The sequence below is a fragment of the Lygodium microphyllum genome, chromosome 16 (assembly GCF_053477565.2).
Source record: "Lygodium microphyllum isolate KBCC chromosome 16, Lygodium_microphyllum_v1.1.10, whole genome shotgun sequence".
NCBI classification, from domain to species: Eukaryota; Viridiplantae; Streptophyta; class Polypodiopsida; order Schizaeales; family Lygodiaceae; genus Lygodium; species Lygodium microphyllum.
Genome location: NC_141150.1, coordinates 56,425,147 through 56,450,952, shown reverse-complemented (window position 1 = coordinate 56,450,952; position 25,806 = coordinate 56,425,147). Strand labels below are relative to the sequence as shown.

The 25,806-nt window shown below is 43.6% G+C and overlaps 1 protein-coding gene and 1 pseudogene across 1 annotated transcript in view; one reads left to right on the top strand and one right to left on the bottom strand.

Moving 5' to 3' along the window:
• The window catches only part of LOC148022856 (putative phosphoglucomutase, cytoplasmic 1), a 66,592-nt gene that overhangs the window by 26,227 nt on the left and 14,559 nt on the right, over positions 1 to 25,806 (bottom strand). Inside the window, exon 3 of the mRNA XM_087695773.1 lies at positions 2,504 to 2,652. Coding sequence (XP_087551899.1) covers positions 2,504 to 2,584 — 81 coding nt within the window. The 5' untranslated portion in view covers positions 2,585 to 2,652. The remainder of the gene's footprint in view (positions 1 to 2,503; positions 2,653 to 25,806) is intronic.
• Positions 11,048 to 12,090, top strand: LOC148022857 (uncharacterized; annotated as a pseudogene).

Below are 25,806 nucleotides of genomic sequence, written 5' to 3'. Positions count from 1 at the left end.
TGTAGAGTCCCTGGCCCTTCTTCGTGTTTCAAAGGGGGCATCGCCAAGATCATGAGGAGTTGTTTCAAGCTTTTTCATATTCTCAAGACCCTTACATCATGCAACAACTTCTTTTCCCCTTATCCAAGTCACCGTTCCTTGCTACTAGCATGCCCATTGCATGCCCTTAGGTCCTTGATTTTCATTCTTGGCAAGTAAGCTTTTCAATGTCTTCAATTCCATAGCTCCTTGCCATCATCATTAGGTTAGGTTAGTGATATGGCTTATCCATTCCCAATCAGAAACCATTTTTGTGGCCCATTTGAAGCCTTTCCACTTCCATTAACAAGTCTAGGCCAACCATTTCTTTGGCTTTTCATCTGAAGAGGGGATCACAGTACCTGGTTGGATGGACCTTTTCTTAGACAAACAACATCGACATCAATGTCTTCCGGCCTTCCACTAGTTCTTCTACTATGCTCAGATCCATTGTGAACCCTTGGAGCTCTCTTTGGAGGTTGTTCGCAACATTCGAGTTTCCTCTTTTGCAAATTGTGCCCCTCTAGTGTTCCATTCTTTCTACTTTGGCCTTCAATCACACCCATGATCTGAGAGGGGTTGTTACCAAGTATGTTTTTTTTAATTCCTTTGTATCCATCTTGTGGTTGTGAGCTTCCATCAAAGTCTATCGAGGACATTTGGAGCTCTGGTACTATCTCTGTTCATCAGTCCTTTGCATATTACAGCAGTTGTCATCCCCAGCACATCAGACGGAGGCATGACATTTCACTAGGCATCCTGCTGCAACATCATGAGGCACTCGTATCTATATTTTTACTGACCAGATTGCCATCTAGCAGTTGCCTGGCTAGCGGCACTTTTGTCCGTGCAGGTCAGCCTATTTGTCAGGCAACAAGGCATCCAGTCCGCTGATTTGATTGCCATCTAGCAGTTGCCTGGCTGGCAGCACTTTTGTCCATGCAGGTCAGCCTATTTGTCAGGCAACAAGGCATCCAGTCCACTGATTTGACTGGTCTAACCTGCTTTTATGGCAACTTGACCAGTTTGCTGTCCATCCCCTTTATATAGGACTGCTTCTCTTTCACCACTTCATGTGATCAGCTTTTCCTTTCCCTGCTGCCATGATCATTCTGTCCAGCCATCGTCATCATTTTCCCTCTGCTCTCTCAGTCAGATCCTCTCTCTCCTACTTCACAGTCCAGCACCCTTACTAAAGTGGCATTGTCCACACTTGCACGGGCTGTTGTATCCATCCTTCATTGGTCTTGCTTCTTCACTGCACACTCACTAATGCCTTAGACATGTGCTTCTAAAAGTGACACATTTTGGGAAGGATCTGTATATTATGTATGGTGGTCACAAAGCTCATGGCTTACTGGGTATCCATGAGACATGCAGTTTAATGGCGTTGTGGTACAAGGATTGACCTAGCAACAGTTGTCAAGGGGAACTCAAAAATCCCAATGGTTCTTTTATCAAATCACCCAGCGGCACCTCAGTAGTCTTCATGTTACTAGGATCATCGTCTCTTATCATTTACATATATATTCTCTCTCATTCTCTGAGGAGCAAGAGTGCCATCCACATAATGGACTGCACATTCTGGTAAAAAGTTTTCGAGGCTACAAAAGAGGACCCATCCTGAGTAGGTGAGCAATCTTCACACATATAGTCAATAGTAATTAATTACCACCAACAGATCATTCACATAGCACTTGCTCATCCACATTGTCCAGTTCAAGTACTTATATGGCCTGCATGGATCCAAAATTGCTTCTTCAAAATGCCAACCCTGAATTTATGAAGTTCCAAATAAAATTATGAAGATCTTTTCTAGCCACCATTATGCCTTCATAAATTTGAGAGCATGGTCACAAGTAACGAGCTGGATGGGTCCTCCAGATGCAGAAAGAACATTTTTTGTAGCAAACTTGTGGAGGGGATGCATCCCAAAAAGAGGGGATATCCCCTATCCCATCCCTCATAGCCACACACCCCTCCTCCTTTTATCCCCTTGCCAAGGAAATCCTTTTTTTTTTTGTTTGAGAGAGGAGGCTCAAAGACAGAAATTTTTTCCCCACTTTTGGGTAGTCTCAATGCCACCATTTTCTTCCCCTTTCGTGCACATAAAACACAAAGATCTGAAATTTGGATTTCAAACGGCCCACATCAGAGACACGCACATGTGCACACTCATATTTGTCACACAATACAATGACAATGGAGTCATGAATTCACACATGTATATTGAAGTTTGTTGTGATATCATGGCGCATTCTCAATTTTAATTGTTGCTTTTTCAAAACTTGATATTTAAGTTTAATACATATTCTCGAAACCATCTCATCACCCCATCCCCATCCCTTGCTTTTGGCCATCCCCATCCCACATCACTTGTGACTATGTGTGAGTGAAATATAATTTAAAACACAAAACAACAACAAATAAATGTTACAATACACTTGAGCTACTATCTTGCATGGATTAGTACAATAGAACATGCCTTTTTTCTCAAGCCTGAAGTTCCTGGTTTTTGACCTTCATACGGAGAGGTATCACATGTCACGGTCTTAAAGATTGTCATTTTTCGTAGAACTAGAACAAGAAACAGCCAAAAAAATATGCCTCCAAGAAGAGCTCCGAAAATTATCACTGTGAAAAGGACATCATAGTTACAAGAGAATTGAGTGAAACTAGTTAGAGCAAGAACGCATTGCAAGAAAAACTGCATCTGCACTCTTTTCTCCCTTACATGCTAAAATCAACAGGCCAAATATATTACACATTATGACAGCACACGCTACAATTGAATCAGGCTGTGTCCTTAAGTATAAACCTCCTCTTCAACTTGCCTCCATAATTCAAGGTCATGTTCAATGCATAAAACTCAGCCATTGCTTGTATAACGCACCTTGTTGCAATTTGAACAGCACAGCTTTGTATTTTACAACCAACTGCTTTTCGAATGTCTTTTAGATGGAACATGACATTTTGAAACTATCCTTATGTTTTTTGCATGACACTACATATACAAGCATACTCCTTGAACTTGGTTTATACATTCAAAAGCATGTATAATACACACTGGACCAAGTAATCATGCACAAAGTGCTTCTCCAAATACACATCATGCAATCTGAACAGTCCAACTTCAATTTATTTAACCAATTACTTTTGAAGATGTCTTCTATCGGAATTTGTTAATTTTTGTAGTAACATTTTGTAGTTGTTATAAATAGAAGAAAACCCAACTCACTTCTGACAATAGATACAACGCCCTTCAAGCAACCAACTACCATCTTTTCCAAACAATTTGTTGTGGTGTTTCCTTCTCCCTTAAAGAATAGTCCAATTTTTCACAGCTGGTTACAAAACTGTCAAGCCATAAATTATGTTGATGATCCTGGTTTTGCTGGAGTGTGCATGCATTTGTATGTGCATTGGGTTTTTCTTTTTCCGGGGCATTGGGCAGTGCACAAACACACACATGTGCTGAGTTATCACAAGAAACTTTAATTCTTTGTTCAGCGAGAAATTCCAGGCTAAATTTTAGCTTACGTTTGGCTGCTTTGTTTAGTGTGAATTACTAATATCGAGATCAACAAATTACAAGGCAAATCTTTACTTAGCAAAATTTGTTCAACTTAATGTATTTATATAGCAACTTAATGTATTGCATATGAGATAGCAGGAAGTTTAGCCCATGTTTGGCTGCTTAAGATTACATCTTCGACTCCAATATTAATAATTAGTAATTACTACAATGTGATATTGAAATCTTCACCTAAAACAAAATTTGATATTAATAATTAGTAATTACTACAATGTGATATTGAAATCTTCACCTAAAACAAAATTTGTTCAACTTAAGCTAATGCATATAGCAACATCTTTCATAGAAAAATCATTGATAGCTAAAGGACATTGCAAACACAAGATAGAAGCAAAAATCACTTACCTGCCCTTGGCTAGTCCCTCTATAAGGTGGCTTGTACATGTGCAAAGCACGGAAGCCTGAGAGAAACAGCCAGTAAGGATGATACTCGCAACCAATCCAAGAAGAATGCTCAGTGAGAAAGGGGTCTGTACAAGTAAATGTACCCTCAAGATTCTATCCCAATGGCCATGCTACACACACAGACACACAAGATTCTATCCCAATGGCTGTGCTGCACGTGTGCATGCGCACACACAAGATCGATCTGGATCCAATGCACAGTCTCCAATGAAAAAAATGCTAGCAGCTCTCTAGATAGTTCCATGCTATAAGATTCGCAATCTCTGAGACAATGGTAGCAACACAGGTGCTTGTCAATGCAAGTAGAGCTCAATAGTAGTAGGATCCACAAGTATCATCATACACTAATATGGGTCCAATGTAAGTGGGCCAGGCAACTAGCTACCCCCCCTCCCCCCCACACACACATAATGGTAGCATGCACATAATCTATACCACAATATAAACCCACTAAATTTCCACCTACACTTGCTAAGGACAAGCAATCCACAAACAACTGAAAGCACTCATGGCATAGATGACTTATGAGGTTGGCATGCCAGTAGCCAAAAGATTATAAATAAATACTTTGCGTGGGTTGCCATGAGGTCCTTTTCATATTGCACATAATAGTGAACAGAATTTGTTAAAACAGCGCAACTAATGTTTTCTACATCTTTGCCATGAGTGGTTCTTGTTTTCAAAATTGATGCCCCATAAGTAGGGATACAATTCATGCCTTTCATCTAATTCTGCAAATGACTGTGTATTATTGTACTTTGGTAAGGGCAATGCTTTTATCCCCTATTTAAGTCTTTTTTAACCCTATGATAGTAAATCTATTAGCAGATTGTACATGTCATGGTTTACAGTCTGTGCTTTAAGTGGGATTTTTGTGTTTTGTGCCAAGGAGGGCTTAGGCTGGCCGGCCTAATTTTGGGTGCCAGTTCTGAGCTGGCCAACTGGTATTCTGCCCCCCCAGTTTGGACTGCCCGACTAGTTATCTACATTGGTATTCTTCTTGCCTTTGTATAGGTAGGCTCCCTCCTTGTCATTCTTTCACTTCAGTTGCTTCTTGGTGGAAGGAGGAAGACCATGCCAACTATCGACAACTCCAGCCTGAGCTTTGTACTGACTTGTGCCTTGATATATGAATTCCATTTCCCAAGCATATTCTCCTTGAGTACTTTTGTTCTTTGCATGTCCTCCTTCCTTCTTTGTGTTTATTACAGCAGTTTCTCTCATTTCCATTGCTGCTCCCTATTCTAACATGGTATCAAATGATTGTGTTAGTGTTTGGGTGCTGTTTTCTGCTGCAAATCTGAGTCTTCTTCGTTTTGATGCTGAACTTACCTGCGATTGACTGCTGTATACTGTTTTCCAGGCTGCACGTCTGCTATTCTTGCTTGATTCAAGCTGTTTCCTGCCCCGTCACACTCTACGCTTGACCAACAACCCCTGAGTTTTCAATTTCTCTCTGTCCTACAGGGCTGGGCTGCTAAGAGGACATGAAATTTTGATGCTTTGCTTAGAATTTGATTAAGTGTGATTAAGTATTAATCAAATGTGCAAATGTGAGGTGCACACGTGATAAGTAATGTGAGGTGCACATATGATGTGTAAGTTAGTTATTTCACAACAACAGGCCAAGGATCCCAAGATCTTAGTGGGTGTCAAGGGCAAAAGTTGTAATAAGTTATATTAGTCAAGTACTAGGTGTACCTGGTGACAGATTTTGGCCCCGTAAGTGTCAATGGTTGTAAAATATTACACGGCGCAGCGAACAGAATCTGAGAAAGAGATAGAGAGTACACAACAGATAAGAGGAGAATCAATAAATTCTTTAACTCCAAACAACTGATACAAAGATGGCTCTGTCCACCCGTGCGCTTCCACTGTGTGAAGCTTAGATGGCGATCTAGACAGAAGATAGGTGAAGAGCTTAAGGCTAGCTAGAACAACAACTCTGACTGGGTGAAAGATAAGTGAATGATGGCTGCGAAAGGGTTTAGCTTTTATAGCCCGCGAAGGTCGTTAGGTCGGCCTGCTGACCGACCTACCATATGAGCCTCCACTAGTCGACCAGGGAATATTCCCTTTACCATCGGGCCAAGGGGGCCGCTGGCCCCCTTGGGACCCCCCAGCCAGGGGCCACTTCCGCGGCCCCCGGACCCCACAATAGGGGCCCCTTTTAACTCCCTTACCACGCAACTCAATGCAATGTGCCTCGAGTTGCTACCAGCTTAACCACTCCGTCTAACCCAAAGATTAGACCCACAACAGTCACCTTTTTGCCATCCGGTCACATAGACCTCATCTGATATACAAGTCAGGACTCAACCAATGTCCGGACTCACATTTGGCTTCTCCTCATAATGGGGGCCTTACAACTTTGAGCACCATGGATCATTGGTAGCACCTAATGAGGGTGGGGCATTGATCATATCTAACAATGGTGACACTTTCTTTTAATTGCAAGTAAAATGTGGCTGATTATATTACTCAAAAATTGATTACAACAGAGTGCAACAGACTAGCTGGAGCTGATGCAAGGGTCACAAATACATCATGTATACAAGCCTCTAAAGGGGGTCTAAGGGGGATGGGGCCAAGAAGCCATGGAGGAGGGGTGTATAGCCATCTGGGGCTGCCTGCTTGCATCATGAAGAACAAGTCTTGGCCGTCCCAAGTGCGCAGGAGTGAAAACGGAGCTCCTGGCAACTCCAGACTCGCCCTGCACCTGGTCCCACTAGCCGTAGAGGGAGTGGATGATGGAAGTCCAAAGCTCTGCCAAAGTCACCTATACTGAAAGGCTCTTCCCGCCAAAAACCTCCTAATAGCGTGCCTTCCAAATGTGCCATCCAGTAAGACTTCCTACGATCTCCCATACCTCAGAATGGTCTATTGTGGACTCCAGTACCTAGCGGCTGGGTAAAGCCTCCAAGCCGGCCACTGCACAAGACCCAGCCTCAATGATGAAGATCATGTCCTGCATCCCGGCCTCATACAAAAGGTGACGGCCCTGACTGACTACCTGCTAACAGAAAGCTCCCACAAGATACATCCAAGACTCGGTGCCAAACGGTGGAGAATGCGGCATGCTCCTCTCCACATGAGCTGTGCCGCCTCACACGACCAAAGGCAGTGCTTCGGAGTTTCCAGAAGCTATTGTGGGCAGCGTTTACACCCTCCATCCTGCTGCATCTAGACTAGCCAACTCCCCACCGCCGGACCTCCATGTGCGAAAAGCCATAGGAAGTACGATACCCTCCTCCGCCTCCAGCTGTCCCATAGGCGGCGCCAAAAAGTCCAACGGAAGGCATCTGTGATGTTGTGCTCCGCCCAGTATCTGCTACGCAAGGGCGCCCAGTCCATGTCCTCCTACATTAGTACATGTCTGCCAATCCTGACTGTGTATTCCAAGAACCTCAGTGGCTTCTTAACGACCGCAGTGGCCGGCGCCATAGCCACTCTCCAAGGTCCCACTGCAGCTCATCAAGTGGCCTGCTCTCCCATATCCAAAGGTGCCACTCCTGGAACTCCTCCCAAAACACATAAGGTGCACCAAAAGTCGAAGACCACGTAGCCCGCTCACACGTGACTTAAGGAAGTAAGACATCGCCTCTGCAAAGAGTAGGAATAGATACGGGGCCAAAGGACAGCCCTGTCGAACAGATCTCTCTAGTCGAAACTCCTCCCCCTTCTTGCCACCTATAAGAACCCTACTGGTAGCCGATCTATAAAGTGCAAAGACCCCATGGATCCATGCCTGGGGAAAGCCCAACCTCACCATGGTGCCCCTGGAAAGTCCCAATCAACCCTATCATAAGCTTTCTCAAAGTCCAAGGGAAGTATAGCCAAACCCTGACCACTGTGCTGGGCCCACTTAGTCGCCTCAAAGAAGGTGAACACATTGTCTAGGATGCTCCTATCCTAGACAAGACCTATCTTTGTCATGAATGATGTCTGGAAGCACGGGGCGGAGTCGCTTACTGATCATCTTGGCCAGTGCCTTATAGGCCGCTGACAACAAGGTGATCAGTCTCCACTGGGATAGCTCCAACAGGTCTCCCCCGTTGGGGAGGAGACTAATAAGACTTGCCGATAGATTCCCTTGCATCCGTCTTGAGCTGAAAATCTCCTGAAAGGCTAGCAATAGGTGGTCCTTCACCACCTCCCAGTAGGTAGTGAAGAAGGCCTTAAAAGGCCATCCTCTCCCGGGCATTCGTGCCCGTCCTGTGCAAGGAAAGCCTCCTCTAATTCCTTCTCTATGAAGGGGTCTAGGAGGGAGCGTCCCATCTCCTTTGTGACAAGGGACGAGATGTGGTCCCAAACCTGTTGTCTATAGCGTTGTCTTCTGGCAAAGACTGCCTCCTACTGGAAAATGTGTCTGTAGTAATCAGTGGCAATCTCCATCACCTCATCTGGGCTAGAGCAAATCCTCCCATACTGGTCCTAAAGGTTGCGAATATGCTCTCCTGAGGTGCGGGGCTGATCCACTTGCAAAAACTCCTTGCACATTGCGTCCCCCTTCTGCGCCCAAAAGGCTGTTGAGGTGCGGAAGGAATACTCCGAGCGCCTCTCCTCGAGGCCGGCGAGGGCTGCCAGTGTACGCACCTCCTGTGCATGGAGAGTGGGATCCCCTGGTGCCTCCTGGAGTAGTCTTTGCGTGGCTACTAGGTCTCACCGGAGTGCTCTCTCCTTCTCCCAGCTATGTTGCCTGGCTTGTAGAGCTGCCTCCTAACAGATCTTGCTCCATTCGGCTAGGACCTCTACAACCTCCTCTGCGATCCGGCCCCTCCTGTCCCACTCCCTAGTCCAGAGCTGCTCAATCTACCTTCTCATCTCCTCCCTCTTGTAGACCGAGTTAGGGATCCAACAAGATCATGTATCCAGGGCTCAAGCTGGGGCATCAAGTGTCAAGAGAATCGGGCACTGATCAGACAAAGTGGTGCCAGCCAATTGTCCTACTTGGCCTCCACAAAAGCATCCCCAATCTCCCATATAAAACCTGTCACCAGGTGATGATACTTTTTGTAATTGCTTTCCTTATTTACTTATATAAATATTTTATTTTTCTTTTCTTTAGGTGTTGTTGCTTTTTACCCCTAGAGTTCTCTTGGGGATTAAGCCAAGATTTTTGCATGGCCAAAAGAGGCAGCCATTGGAACAAATTGGACTAATGGTTTGTTTAAGCCTTAGGACTGGTTCCTTATTGAATAGGCACTGAAGAATAGAATGCCAATGGTTTAGGACTATGTGCTTAGCCACTAGAGATGGTGCAGGACAATGAGCCTAGCCAATACAAAAGATGCACATGTGAGAATGCTCACGGAATAAAAGTCGCCGTAACTAAGCCACATTACACTTTTTAATGTGGTTGCAATGATAAAAGTTGCTCAAAACAACTTGAGGAATGCAAGGATCACTATCCCTAAAATTTTCGAGAGTTACTATTTTTGGACCCCAAAATCTCTTCACGTCATTATCTTCGTTTTTGCACGAGGATTAATTCTCCGGTTTGTGTTGAAGTAAAATTTTGCACCAATCATGGAGAATTTAAGACCCGGAATGTTTAAACGGAAAAATTGTTATATGTACGCCATGTGGCACAAATTCCCAAAAGAGAGAGAGAGAGAGAGAGAGCATTAAAAAAAACGTAATAGGCATAAGGGGCAAATCTGAGAATGAAGTTTTGAGGAGCTGAGGGCAAATTGCTACAAGTTCATCAACTATGGAGAGTACTTCTTCATCTTTGACTCACGTACGGAAGTAGAGCTTGCTCCCTCTGATCAACTCTCTCTCTATTCTCAAAGGAAATGCTCTCCATGATGGGCTGATTCCATCGAAGGTACAATTCTGTGTTTGCTTTGCACTTCTGATGAGGCAAGAGCCTCACTGTCAAGGTTCAGGAGCAGCTATTGGCTTCTCCAATATAGAAACTAAAGAAAGTAATGACCATGCCACACAAGAATAGGGTTTTTCAGCTCTGATTTAGCGTTGTTTGTGGAATTGTTTTACTGCTGGAATGATGCCAGGGTAAAAGAGATGTTGTTCTGGATATGCTAGACAGTAAGAACAGTGAATACAGAGTTCTACAGATTGCAATTCTGCACATTAATGATTGAGTTATGGTCACAGAAAATGCTTTCCTAAAATGGATGTTGTTCTGGATATGCTGGACAATAAGAACAATGAATACAAAGTTTTGCATACTACAATTCTGCACATGAATCATTGAGTTATGGTCACATAAAATGCTTTCCTAAAAGGGATGTTGTTCTGATCATGTTGTACTGTCCTTATGCAGCTGGGATTTACTCAGAAAAGATGAAAACCAACTGTTCACAGATTATGTATTTTGGAACATTTCCTTTTTGTAACTTTCCATCTTTTAATTGATAAAGAAATACCAAGAGGGGCGCCGATCTTCGGGGCCAATCTGGTGTTGAGTGAGGGAGTGAGGGGTGTGTGTGTGTGTGTGTGAAAAGACCATGTATTAATTGAAGGAACTACCGCTTTATGTGAGTCATAGCCCGGTTTCATGGTTCCATCCCAAAGATTTGAATTCTTTTCTGTAAGAATTTAAGCTCGAACAATTTTGGGTGAAAAGGCCATACACACAGGTTTTATGGAGATTACAAGACTAGAGAGATGGTAGACATAAACAAAGGCAAAGAAAAACTCCCCCATGAAGAGGATTTAAGCTCGAACAATTTTGGGTGAAAAGGCCATACACACAGGTTTTATGGAGATTACAAGACTAGAGAGATAGTAGACATAAACAAAGGCAAAGGAAAACTCCCCCATGAAGAAGAGAGTTCTTCTTCTGCTCATAGACACCGAAGAGAGAGTATTGGTGCACAAGTGTCAACACCTTGTAGAACCGACATTTAACCACAGGATGAGGAGCAAGAACAAGAGGACTTGTTTATAGCACAACTCCTTATTATGGTTGGCTCTTTCCAACAACTTGTAAAGAATCCTTGAATACAAAAAATTTTGAAGTCACAAAATGAGGATTCTCAAGCTGAGTCATCACATCATACCATGGAGCGCTCAAAAATGCAAACCTCTAATGTGCGTGAGCATGTGGAAAAGACACCAAACTTGGAGACAGGTCCAGTGCAACAAGAAGCACAAGCACAGGATCAGGGAGTAAATGGTCAAGGCACTTATGCACAAGTGGCACAGCAGACTATTCCTCCTCAGTTTGCTACTTATCCTCAACACTTTGGTGGTGGGTCAGTTTTTCAAGCAATGGCTAGATTACCTACAGGTTATCAGGGATACTTGCCAAGAGGGCCACTAGGAATGATGCCTATTGAGACAGTGAACCCACTTTATGCTAATATTGGTCTATAGCACGGTTATCAAACTTTGCAGAGTCCTTATTTGATACCTGGAGTACAAAATGCAACGGTTGGTTTTTTTCAGCCTAGTGGGCATATGGCAGCTAAGACAGGTGAAATGAATGTTGATAATGTGCCTAAGGGACTCCCCTTTTTACAGCCACTGTCTATGACAACCTGACACCAAAAAGTGCAAATCCTAAAGACTATAAAGAGGGTGGTCAGGCATTAAAGTTTGAAACCTTCAGTGGTATGCAAGATAAGTTGAAAGCTTTGACATTTATACAGTAGTTTGATGCAACTTACACTGGAGGGAATTTTACTAAGACTTCTAAGGTACGGAAGGCTACAACTTTTTTGAAAGGTAATGCTTTGCAATGGTGGAACATATTGTTGATGCAAGGATATGCACCTGCCACTTGGGTCCATTTCAAACAATTGTTTGCAGCCTCATGGTTAACTAACACATTTGAAGTAGATGTCATGACTGCATGGCATAAATTGGACGCGGCAAATTGTACGGATTTAGAAGAGTACAATAAGAAATTTTGTGAAGCACTTTTGCCCGTGAGTTCTTACAGGACAATGCCCCTGTCAGAACAAATTGAAAAGTACTGTTGTGGTTTGCCCGAAGCCATCATGGATTATTGTACCAAGACTAGGGTTACAAATATGGTACAGTCAATTGAAAATGCTGGTGTGGCACATGCATTGTTGAAAGGAAAAGCTGACAGCTTTTAAGGCACTGAAAAGAAGGATTCTCAGTTTAAGCAGGATCCTGGCAAGAAGAAGAAGCAATTTCAAAAAAAGACTAGCTTTACAAAGAAGTCTTTTTGGAAGAAAAGATTTCAGCAGCAACCTCAAACTTCTTTTAAACACGGCAAAGGACAGAAGAGGCCACTTTTTGGTAAATCATTTGAAGAACGAAAGGCTTTAATGATGGCTAGGAAATGCTTTATATGTGAACAAAAAGGCCATATTGCTTGTAAGTGCCCACAACAATCTTCTAAAGATGCGGAGGATAAAGATGCGCCAAGTAAAAAGAAGCCCAACATTGGCTTAGTGCCTGATATGGTGGGAGATCAATCAGCTATTGATGCTACAGAATTGTGCAGAGCTTGGGGAAAGATCAAAGATTCCACAATGCTTATTTTCTTTGATCCTGGAGCTCATGCAAACTTTATCTCACCGGCATTGACAGCTAAGCTGGGTATACGTCCGGAGGAAATGGAACCAGTTGGACAAGTTGATTTGGCATGCCCAGGACATACCGAACCTGTCACCCCCATTCTTGGCAAACTCCGTATGCACATTCAAAGCTATGTGGACACAGAGGAGTTCAATATTATGCCTTTAGAGAACTGTGATGTTCTGTTGGGTATTCCATGGTGCCACAAGAAGTATGCTATCTTGGATACTTACAATAGAACGATTACTCTTGTACATAGGGGCAATACTCATGTGTTAGATGTGAAGCTTAAAGGAGAGTCTATCCCAGTTGTTTATGCTTCTGCAATTACTTCTGTAATGAAAAATCATATTTCTGCGTACTTGGTTTTTGCAAAGCAAGTTAATGAAGTTGACAGTAATGTGTCTGTACAAGATGAAAGTAGAAGGGCTTTCTTGGATAAATTTGGTGATTGTTTCTCAAATTCGTTAGCAGGACAGTTACCCCTAAGAGGCCTGGAGATCATACCATAGATCTTATTCCAGAGACTAGTCGGCCCAATAGGCCACCGTACAGAGTCAGTGCAGCGCAGCAAAATGAGATTATGACACAAGTTAATGAGCTTTTAGAGAAGGGACTAATTCAGCCTAGTAGTTCTCTATTTTATTCACCTCTGTTGCTAGTTCAGAAAAAGGACGGCTCTCAGTGAATGTGTATTGACTATAGAGCCTTGAATAAGAACACAATCAAGAATAGGTTTCCCATTCCAAGGATAGATGACATTCTTGATCTACAAGGAGCAGAAATGCTTAGCAGGATAGATTTGAAAAGTGGATACCATCACATCAGAATCAAGCTAGAGGATATCCATAAGACTACTTTTAGAACGGCATTTGGTCTCTATGAATTTTTTGTCATGCCATTTGGATTGACCAATGCTCCTGCTACGTTTAACAAGATGATGGATAGACTTTCCCGCCCTTATCGAAATTCCGTTGGCACATTCTTTGATACTATGATTATCTTTTCGAAGAATGAAGAGGAGCATAGAAAACACTTAGTTACAGTCTTTAATGAGCTTAAGCATAACAGATTGCTCATTAATGGCAAGAAGAGTGAATTCTTTTTTAAAGAGATTCACTTCCTTGGGCACATAGTTTCTAAAGATGGTGTGAAGATGGATCCTGCAAAGATAGAAGCAATTGTCTCTTGGCCAGACTTGAAAACCGTTCATGATGTCCGCAGTTTCCTCGGCCTATGCTCTTACTACAAAAGATTTGTAAGACACTTTGCAGAGATTGCTTCACCTTTACATGCACTTGAAAAGAAGAATGTCAAATGGCAATGGACTGACAAAGAGAAATCAGCATTTAGATGTTCGAAGGGGAAAATGACTACAGATCCAGTACTTATTTTGCCAAATCTGTCTAAGCCATTCGTAGTGCAGTGTGATGCATGTGGAAACAGCATTGGTGTTGTATTAATGCAGAATGGCTGAGTTGCGTTATACGAGAGTAGAGTACTTTCTGTCATTGAAAGAACTTACCAAATTTATGAGAAACAGTTATTGACTGTGATCCATGCACTTTCTAGTTGGAAGCACTATTTGCTTGGTGCTGATTTTGTAGTGCAAACGGATCATCAAATACTTAGATACTTTCTCACACAGGCTAAATTGTCAGAGAAACACATGCGTTGGGCAAATTTAGTAATCTATGTTTCATTTTTAAATAGTGCATGTGGAAGGCAAAAAAATGTAGTTGCAGATGCTCTACCTCGCAAACCACAAGTGTCAACTGTTTCAATTTCTTATCACCATGAATTGGATAATATGAAAGAACAGTATGCTGATGACGAAGATTTCTCTAAAATCTATGAGTAGTTGATCAATGGCCAACATCATGATCATTATGTGTTCAAATAAGAATTTATCATGGTGCATGGAAGACTATGCGTTACAAAAAAGCTAAGGCCAAAAGTTTTCTTAGAAAGTCATGCTCCACCGTATGCAGGACATCGTCGTATTGATGCTACAATCAAAGCGGTAGAGACTTTCTTCTATTGGCCAACCTTGAGATCTAATGTTGATGCATATGTCAGATCTTGCCTTGTATGCCGAATGGTTCAATTTGATAGACAAAAGGCACCAAGATTATTGCAACCACTACCTATTCCAAAAAGGCCATGGAAAAGTATTGCCATGGATTTCATTTTTTATCTTCCAAGAACTTCTTTAGGGAATGATGGAATTTGGACTATCATTTGCAAATTCAGCAAACAGGCACATTTCATTCCTGTAAGGAAAAAGGTTAAGTCAGAACACATGGTAAAGATATTTATGCAAAATATATTCTAGTATCATGGAATGCCACGGTCAATTGTCAATGATAGAGACCCAAGAATGACTAGCTTGTTTTGGAAAGCATTGTTTGAAAACATGGGCACTACGCTGAACAGTTTGAAGAAGCAAATTGGACTGTTTTAGATCTACTGAAGTGTTATGTTTCAAATCATAAGACTTCTTGGGAACACTACTTGCCATTGGTTGAGTATGCATACAATAATACATTGCACTCATCTACTGGCAAAGCACCTTTTGAGATTGTGGAAGGTGGAAAGAAACTGCCTTCCATTTTGCAGACAGAAGATAACATTTTTGAAGCAGATCGTTATGTAAAAGATTGAAAAGAAGCATATAAAAAGGTCAAGTATGCCTTAGAAAAGTAACAAGCTAAATAGAAAAGAGCTGCTAATAGTCGTCGTCGGGAACTCTTGTTCAAAAAGGATAATTGGGTCTTATTGCATTTTGAAAAGGCACATTTTAGAAAAGAGAAGGGCCAAGGAACGTTTGTTTCCAAAGCTGAGTATGCGTTACTATGGCCCTTTTCAAGTCTCACAGAAAATCAAAGACCTGGCATATAGGCTGAAATTGCCAGAGAATTGGAAAATTCATAATGAATTCCATGTAAGCCTATTGAGGCCTTTTATTGGTGAAGTGCCAGAAGATATGGTTCAAGAGGGACAACCTGAAGTAGAGGAATTGAATGAGATTCTAGTTCCTGAGCAAATCCTGGCACATAAGGATACAAAAGTGAAAGGTAAAGTTATAAGAAGATTTTTGGTGAAGTTCAAGAACTATTCATCAATGGATGCCAAATGGATGGAAGAGGCTGAATTGGCAGATTCGCCTCAATTATTGCAACTTTACCGAGAAGCTTTCTTATTGGAATCTACACTGACTTAGAATGCTTTTTGAAACAATGTACATTCTCTATTGTATAGTTGAATACTGCATCACATTGAATAATGCACAACGTATGGTTTACACTTAGCATTAACATGTGTATCATTGAATGAAATCTCAGTGCTTTGAAGTTGTATTTGTTACACTTCAGTTGAATGATCATACATGTTGTGACACTAATAGTTCGGGGATACATGCTCTCGCCCTGTGTTGCATCTGGAAACATGTATATTAGAAAGGCTCCCAATAATCATAGTTAGATACAGGATGTGATCCTCCACCTATGTGAGACTGAAACTTGCAATGGCACAAATGGTGGTGGAGAAACTCCTACCATCGCCCCATGTCATCTGTTAGCAAGTGATACATGTGATGGCACTAATAACATGGAGAATCTTGTTATCATCCCGTGTCATCCGTTAGCATGTGTGGCATGCAATCAAGGTCGCTTGCTTCTTTCAAGAGGGTGGTATGTCACCAGGTGGTGATACTTTTTGCAATTGCTTTCCTTATTTACTTAAATAAATATTTTATTTTTCTTTTCTTTAGTTGTTGTTGCTTTTTATCCCCAAAGTTCTCTTGGATTAAGCCACGATCTTTGCATGGCCAGAAGAGGCAGCCATTGGGACAAATTGGACTAATGCTTTGTCTGCACCTTAGGACAGGTTCCTTATTGAATGGGCACTAAAGAATAGAATGCCAATGGTTTAGGACTGTGTGCTTAGCCACTAGAGATGGTGCAAGACAATAAGCCTAGCCAATACAAAAGATACACATGTGAGAATGCTCACGGAATAAAAGTCGCCGTAACTAAGCCACATTACACTTTTTAATGTGGTTGCAATGATAAAAGTTGCTCAGAACAACTTGAGGAATGCAACGATCACCATCCCTAAAATTTACGGGAGTTACTATTTTTGGACCCCAGAATCTGTTCACGTTCATTATCTTCATTTTTGCACGAGGATTAATTCTTTGGTTTGTGTTGAAGTAAAATTTTGCACCAATCATGGAGAATTTTAGACCGGAAGGTTTAAACGGGAAAATTGTTACATGTATGCCATGTGGCACAAATTCCCAAAAGAGAGAGAGAGAGAGAGAACATTAAAAAAAACGTAATAGGCATAAGGGGCAGATTTGAGAATGAAGTTTTGAGAAGCTGAGGTCAAATTGCTGCAAGTTCATCGGCTATGGAGAGTACTTCTTCATCTTTGACTCATGTACGGAAGTAAAGCTTGCTCCCTCTGTTCAACTCTTTCTCTATTCTCAGAGGAAATGCTCTCCATGATGGGCTGATTCCATCGAAGGTACAATTCTGTGTTTTCTTTGCACTTCTGATGAGGCAAAAGCCTCACTGTCAAGGTTCAGGAGCAACTATTGGCTTCTCCAATACAAAAACTAAAGAAAGTGATGACCACACCACACAAGAACAGGGTTTTTCAACTCTGATTTAGTATTGTTTGTGGGATTGTTTTACTGCAAGATTGATGCCAGGTAAAAGAGATGTTGTTCTGGATACGCTAGACAATAAGAACAGTGAATACAGAGTTTTACAGACTGCAATTCTACACATTAATGGTTGAGTTATGGTCACAGAAAATGCTTTCCTAAAAGGAATGTTGTTCTGGATATGCTGGACAATAAAAACAATGAATACAGAGTTTTGCATACTGCAATTTTGCACATGAATCATTGAGTTATGGTCACATAAAATGCTTTCCTAAAAGGGATGTTGTTCTGGTCATGTTGTAGTATCCTTATGCAGCTGGGATTTACTCAGAAAAGATGAAAACCAACTGTTCACAGGTTATGTATTTTGGAACATTTCATTTTTGTAACTTTCCATCTTTTAATTGATAAAGAAATACCGAGAGGAGCGCCGGTCTTCGGGACCAATCTAGTGTTGAGCGAGGGAGTGAGGTCTCTTTGTGTGTGTGTGTGTGTGTGTGTGAAAAGACCAGTATTAATTGAAGGAACTACCGCTTTATGTGAGTCATAGACCGGTTTGAGAACCTGTCCAGCCGCTCTAGCAATACTCCCCCCACAGCCGCCTATATTTCCAAGAGAAGTCCAGCGACCTCTCCCTCCTGTGGAAAGTTGGGTCTCTCCAAGCATCACATGCTCCTACCACAAGGAGGAAGACCTCCCATGCCTCCTGCTCCTCCCCTACCATACCCTAGTAATTTCTGCCTCTGCCCTGCTGGCCCTCTAAGGCCTCCAGCTTGTTGAAGTCTCCTCCAACAATCCAAGAGTCCACCTTTGGGAGTCCTGCTGCAATCTCCACCCAGAACCTATTGCATGCCCTAACCTTAGTAGGGGCATAGGCATTGAGGACTCCAAGGCACGAGTCCCCAATATCCAATCTAATCCATAGAACCCTCCCTACCACAATCGTCCCATGGTCACATACACAGGCGGTGAGGCTCGAGCCAATAGAGGTGCATACACCTCCACTCATGCCGTGGGCACTGATGGCGTACTCCCAGTAAGTGTGTGAGCTGCCTAGGAGTACCTTCCCTACCCGATGGGCCTGGGCGGGGTTGAGCTTGTGCTCCTACAGAAGTAAGATGTCGATCCGTCCCGCAAGGGCAAGCTACCACTCTTGCTGAACAATCAACTTCCTGCAACCACGTGCCCCACTGTAGTGGAGGCTATTCACATTCCAGGATGCAAGATGTAAACTCATAGGGAAACCTGTGACTAACCGAACAAGCATATGTTCGGTGTGAAAGCTGCTGATGAAGAAGAAGAGATATGGGGCATGCGGATACACTTTACTGCAAGTCTGGACGATGAACTCCATTCCCCCATGTGGCCCTCGGGCAAACCATGGAGATGATAGATGCTCCAAGTAGTACCACCAGGGTATCTATTAGCCAAGCTGAGAGGCGTGACTCTGTACACTGGTAGAAACGGGCCGCCTATGCCAGGGGCCACTCGATCACATCCATCGGTGCTCTCCACTGTGGAGGGGCTCGAAAGATAATGCTTAGATGTCGGACCTCGGCACCAGCCCACCAGTTAATATCCATCATGCAATCAGGCCACTGCTGGGAAAAGAGTGTTAGTCCTCCTTCTCCCATCCACTCGGAGATGTGGTCTGCCACCTGACTCTGCACCTCCTCCTCTATCTATGTTATCGTCCAATCTCCTGAGTGAGAGATCTAAAGGAAGAAAGCATAGTTTGGTCCATCCGATGGTGCTAGTAAATGGACCTTGCTGCTCCATGACTTGCGTACCACAAAGATCCCCACCTCCAAAGGTAGTGGAAACTCTCTGTGCTCCACAACTCTCATGTAGGACCACGGAACACTGCGAAAGAACTCTTGTGGTAGCAGCTGCACCTGCCTCAGGAAAGTGTGGCGGGCAGCAGGGACAAATGCACTGGTGGCTCTGTGTGTGTGTGTGTGTTGGGGGGGGGAGCTAGGCTTCTAGTGAGTGGAGAATATAGGCGTATGGGGCTCATCACCTCTTGTGGGAAGGGGGGGATGGGCGAGGCGGGAAGGATCAGGGGGACTACAAGGGAGATGGTGGAGAGGAGGGAGATCGAGGGATAGTGGGGTGGTCGGAGGTGCAAAGGCGTGTGTGTGTGTGTGTGTGTGTGTGTGTGTGTGTGTGTGCGTGCGTGTGTGTGTGTGTGTGTGTGTATGTTGGGGGGGGAAGGTATCTCGGGTGAGGTAGCCTGTGACGCCTCCATGGGTGGTGGATGTGGAGGCCTCTGGTCCTGTCGGGTGTGGGATGAGCAAGGGGGCTGTGAGGTGCTCTGCAAAGGGGCCGCTGCTCGCCCTGCTGCTCCCTATTGTCATGGCTGTGTCTGAGGGGGGCTGACTGCAGCCTCCCCTGCCGTCTGTTAGCAAATTAGTCAATTCATGGTTGAGTTTGTGCTTGTGGTACAGACGGCAGGGGGGGGCTGACTGAAGCCCCCCCTGCCGTCTGTTAGCAAATTAGTCAGTTTATGGTTGAGTTTGTGCTTGTGGTACAGTAGGCTGGGCTTAGAGATTATTTAGGCATTTTATTTGCCATTATTTATTGTGGTTTGGCATTCTTTGCAGCCAGTCGGTCAGCATTTAATGCTGGCCAACCAATCATATTTTTGGCATTTATTTGCCCTATTTATTGCCAGGCTCTCTCCTCATTCATTCATCACCTGACAGTTCTTGGGGGGAGGGAGTAGGTGCCAGCACCTCCACAGTAGGTGACTCACATTGCTTCTGTACAATCTCATGTTTTGGTATATGGATTCCATTTCCTGAGCATACTTCTGATTTTTCATCTGTATTGTGTTCTTTCTTTCCCTTTATTGTGTTCTTTCTTTCCCTTTCTCTTTTGTCTTGTGTTTCAGCAGTTTATTAGAGCTTATGTTTACGCTTCCATTGCTGCACCACTTCTGACATGGTATCAGATTTCAGGATTTGTGTTTCTGCTGTGTTTTCTTGCTGATTTCAGGCCTATTTTCACACTTGCTGATCAGGCGGCTACTACTCCAACTAGGCGCCCTGTTTTGCTTGCGTGTTTTGCTGACGTCAGCATCCGTACAGCCTGTGCATTCGTTTCAGCCTGCGTTTTGGTGTCTCGGCATCTCCTCCTGGCTTGGCGCTTGCATTACTAGGCCGTTTTTGCTATTTTTGACTGATTTTGAGACTTTTTACAGCAGCTTTTGTCTTATTTTGGTCAGATTTTGGGTTATACTATATGTGAACTCTTGTTTTTTGCAATCCGTGCTCGTGGTTTGGCTGTGTTCCCTCTCCACATCCCTTCTTTTCTCTATTTCTTTTCTAAATCTACAGATGGCTCCTCCCTACACATCCACTGATGGCAAGCTCAATGGCCCTAATTATTACACGTGGAGTGCGGTGATGAAGGCTTGGTTTATCCAGAAGCAGTTATGGTACGTGGTTGGCGGAGCTATGGCATGTCCTCCACAGACTTCTCCTATTCCATCTGATTTTAATGAAGACAACCGTGAGGAGGCAATGCTTACATGGGATTCAGATGATGCACGTGCTTATTCGGTATTACTTCAGTGTATTTCCAAAGAAGTCCTACCGGCGATCACCTCCTATTTAACAGCTTCAGATGTATTGTCGAAGTTGCAGTTGATGTAAGAGGCTCCTTCCACCATGAGGGCCGTTACTTTCTATGGCCAGCTCCAACAACCGAAGTTTGAACCCAAAGATACGATTCAATCATTTCTACTTTGTGTCACCCAACTCTAGGACCAACTTCCCACAATGCAATCTGCCTTATCGGAGGCACATCTTGTTGGTTCGGTACTCTATAAGCTTCCTCAGGAGTGTGATGGAGTGGTGAATGCTTTACGGGCGCAGACATCTACGACTCCTATCAGTTTTCTTCATATGTCCTCGATGCTACTTGAGCATGAGGCTACCTTGCGACTACAAGGGAGGCCTCCGTCACATTATGGAGGTTCAAGTGAGGCGCTTGCCGCTTTAGAGAGGGGTTTGAAGACAAAGAAGTCGAAGGCCTAGTGTTACCACTATGGCAAGAAAGATCATTTACAAAAGCACTACAAAGAGTTAGCAGCTTCCAGGGAGAAAAAGGAGCACAAGACGAAACGGGATGCAGACTCCTCCAACGAGTCATCATCTGCCTCACATTCCGACTCAACTGCTCCGGCCAAGGCGAAGCCCAAGGCACGGAAAGGATCTTCTTCTTCCGATCGTGGGAAGGGCTTAGTGGCCCCTTCCTCAACTGCTTTCTAGAGGTGGTGATGACGTCGTCCCTCACCAATCTCCAGTGCTAGAGAGGGAGTGTGAGAGGGTGGTGAGATGGGGCAGCCATGCCTCATCTATATTTCTATACAGATGCACAGGATCCAGTGAGGAACATCCCTGACGCATCGACCGAAGTCTAGCAGATACAAATCCTGGAGCTAGGATTGACATCCAGGTTCACGTTATTTGATAGAGATCGGTTGGCCTTCGTCTGGAGCTCACACGAGGGGACACTTTGGCGATCCAACCAAAGAAGGGGAATTCATGGACATTTATGTGTTGCAGCATTGGTGACAAGATGGTCACATGTGCATTGGTGACAGCATTGTTCACAGACATTGAGAGCTGCTATGATCTTCTCTATCTTCAAGAACTGGTACAATTGACATCGACGTCAGGTTCTCTCCAAGGCACCTTGGTGGTGGCTTGCGTAACCACTACTTGGGTATCCATGGTTCTATTCTGGTGGACATTGTTGTATGTACTATGATGCGACATTATCATTGTATATTGTATTGTATCAGATCACCCATAATCTGAGAGAGGGTGTTAGCAGATTAGTCAATTCATGGTTGAGTTTGTACTTGTAGTACAACAGGCTAGGCTCATAGATTATTTAGGCATTTTATTTGCCATTTTTTATTGTGCTTTGGCATTATTTGCAGCCAATCGGCCAGCATTTAATGCTGGCCGACCAATCATATTTTTGGCATTTATTTTCCCTATTCATTGTCAAGCTCTCTCCTCCTCATTCATTCATCACCTAACAGTTCTTGGGGAGAGGGAGCAGGTGCTAGTACCTCCACAACCGGTGACTCACATTGCTTCTGTACTGTCTCGTCTTGGTATATGGATTCCATTTCCTGAGCATACTTCTGAGTTCTCATCTGTATTGTGTTATTTCTTTCCCTTTCTCTTTTGTCTTGTGTTTCAGCAGTTTATTACAGCTTATGTTTACGCTTCCATTGTTGCACGACTTCTAATACCGTCTCCCTCTCTGTCGTCTCTGGACCTGTGTAAAACCGTCAATGTCCACCTATGGGCCTATCAGCGGAGCTGCCTTGGCTCCGAAGTACGTGCAATCTACTACCTGATGCCCAAAGTCATGGCAACGCAGGCACTATCCTGGCTACACAATCACAATAACCTGCTGCTTGAAAGAGTGTCTACCTTCCTCAATCTCCAAAAACTTTGGTATATTCTTTGTATCTTTCACTGCCACTCATACCTTTGGGACTCTTGCAGCTGTCACTGCATCCGCAGAGGAGGCAAGAAAAACTATGCCAAAGAACCGTCCAACGTCCTCCACTAACTAGCAATACTCTACTACCAGTCCGGGGAAAAGTAAGGTGACCGGATGTCTAAGAAACTTGTTATGGAGCGCGAATGTCTCCACTGTGAAGCCACTGTACCACGGAACCATGTGAATGACCCCCTTCGTCGAGGCAGAGGGTGAGCTATCCACTAGCTCACGAGCTGTGTTCGCAGAGGTGAGCCGAACCATGAAGATCCCTTGATCCATGAGAACTGCCTCCGCGATCTGCCCTGTGCCAATGCGCAACATGGACTAAAGCCAATCTCGAAGCTGGGTTCTAGATAGGGAGTGTCCTACGATTTGACCAAAGATCGTTGTTTCTTTCAGCTCTAGCTCTATGGCACGGATGACCAAGAGCTATTCCTCAAAGAGGACGATGCGCAAGGTGTTTGACTGGGGGGCACTCGCACAGAATGCACCAGCATCTGACTAGAGGTTTGAAATTGCATGTCCATGCTGAGTACCTACCAATCACGTTGCTGTGCTACCGGAGGGGGGGAGGTTGTTGCAGAGGGAGGAAGCAACGTGGGGGAAGGGGGCGGGAGGGACAGCACACCACAGGGCAGCAGGCAGGGGAGAGCTGGCACGATGGCAAGGCAACAGCGTGACGCGACGAGCAAGAGCTTCCGTCAATGGTGACACTAGGTATTTGGCATTAATTAATTAATCAATGCCAATCCATGGGCTGACAAATGCTCACGAATACTTGGATGATAGATTGGCCTAGCCAATTTAATGGTTGGCTAGCACAGTTTTTTTAAAAGTAATAATTAGTATTTAAATTAATCGTCTGAATTGATATTCTAAAAATTAATTTAATTGGGCTGAAAAATGCATTTAGAAGGTTGCCACTTGGCAACACTTGCCCGTGCAAGTGAGGGAAATGCTATTAGAGGCTGTTGGAGCCTCATTCCAACATGGTGGAGGTTGGGAGGGGAAGAGAGAGAGCTGCTGCTGCAATTTCCTGTAGGGCGAGGTTAGGCACGGAGATCGAGGTAGACACACCTTACGCGCAATGAGAGAGTTTGAGAGAGTGCAAGAGAGCAGAGTAGAGAGTGAACACGTTTTTCGGTACAATGACGAGTGTACCACTTTAGGTTTTTAGATAGATATATGTATGAAAGTACAATGTGTTAAGGGTGTGTTCACACCCATGCACATATAAAAGGCACGATGGCCCTTTATTACCAACAACCTCCCACCTAAAGGCAATGTGCCTTAAAAGGAGAAAAGAAACAGCTAAGTCTAGGTATGTACAAAGCTGAAATAAATATATCTATCCAACTTCCATCATCTGTCGGCAATGAGCAAACCGCTCTGCTAGAAGACCTTTCGTGAGAAGGTCTACAGGGTTATCATCTGTATGCACTTTGACAAGCTCAATGCTCTTGCTGTCAAGTACATCTCTAATGAAGTGGTACTTCAACCTGTATGTGCTTTGTCTTTGCATGAAAGATAGGATTCTGTGCTAGCATGATAGCACTCTGACTATCACAATGGAGAACAAGTACCTCTATGATGCCAAGCTCTCCCACCAGACATAAAAGCCATAAAGCCTCCTTGCATGCCTCAGTGGCAGCTACATACTCTGCCTCTGTAGTAGACAATGCAACACACTTTTGTAGCCTGGAGATCCAAGAGTCTACTCCTCTTGTGAAAGTAAACACATACCCAGAAGTGGACTTCCTGCAGTCCGCATGACCAGCATAGTCTGCATCCGTAAAGCCAACAACAGATGCCTTTTGCTTTCCAAAGCAGATGCACAACTCCTTTGTGCGTTTGGGGTATCTCATAATACCTTTCATTGCATCCCAATGCTTCTTACCAGGGGTTGCCATGTATCTGCTAACCACTCCCACTGCAAAAGCAATGTCAGGACGTGTAGCAACCATAGCATACATCAAATTGCCAACAGCTGAAGCATATGGTATCTTGGCCATTTCAGCCTTCTCATCATCAGATGTAGGGTTGTCCTATGCACTGAGTTTCACATATGAAGGCAATGGAACCCCAATTGTTTTTCCCCCCCTCCATATTGAGACGCTGCAAAACTTTGGAGATATACTCCTGCTGAGATAGATAGAGTAAGCCTTTAGATCTATCTCTGAGTATTCGCATGCCAAGAATGTGATTTGCATCACCAAGATCCTTCATGTCAAAGCTGCCATGAAGACTTTGCTTCAGTGAATCCAAGGCATGAGTATCCCTGCCAGCAATCAGCATGTCATCAACATAGAAGACCAAGATAATCAGGCTACCATCTGCAGCCTTCTTGATGTACAAGCAGTGATCCACTTGACTTCTATGAAAGCCTTGGGACTGTATGAATGTATCAAACTTATGATACCATTCTCTTGGTGCTTGTTTCAGCCCATACAAAATCCTTTTGAGTTTACATACCATTTTTTCTTTCCCTTGTTCAACAAACCCTTCAGGCTGCTGCATATAAATGTCTTCATGCAAATCACCATGTAAAAACGCAATCTTTATATCCATTTGTATGAGTTCCATATCTTCAACTGCAACCAAGTCCAAAATGGTTCTCAATGTAGTCATCTTGACTACAAGAGAGAAAATTTCATCAAAGTCAATTCCATGCTCCTGCTTGTACCCTTTTGCAACCAATCTTGCTTTGTACTTTGGTAAGGAACCAGAAGTGACCTTCATCTTGTAAACCCATTTGCATGGAAGGGTTTTCTGCCCTTTAGGCAATTGCACCAAGTTCCAAGTGCCATTTTTTTCAAGAGATTCCATCTCTGAGAGCATGGCTTTGTATCATTTCTTGTTGTCATGTCTGTCCATTGCTTCCTTGAAGCAAGACAGTTCACCACAGTCTGTCAACATGACATACTCAGCCACATTAATTGCACCAGGAACAAATTTGTCAAGTTGTCTAGTAGCCCTAGACGATCTCCTAACCCAATGGTCATTGTTTGCTAGCTGTTCCTGCAAATTTACATTTTCAGCATGCTATCCCGGCATTTCAGCCTGCAAA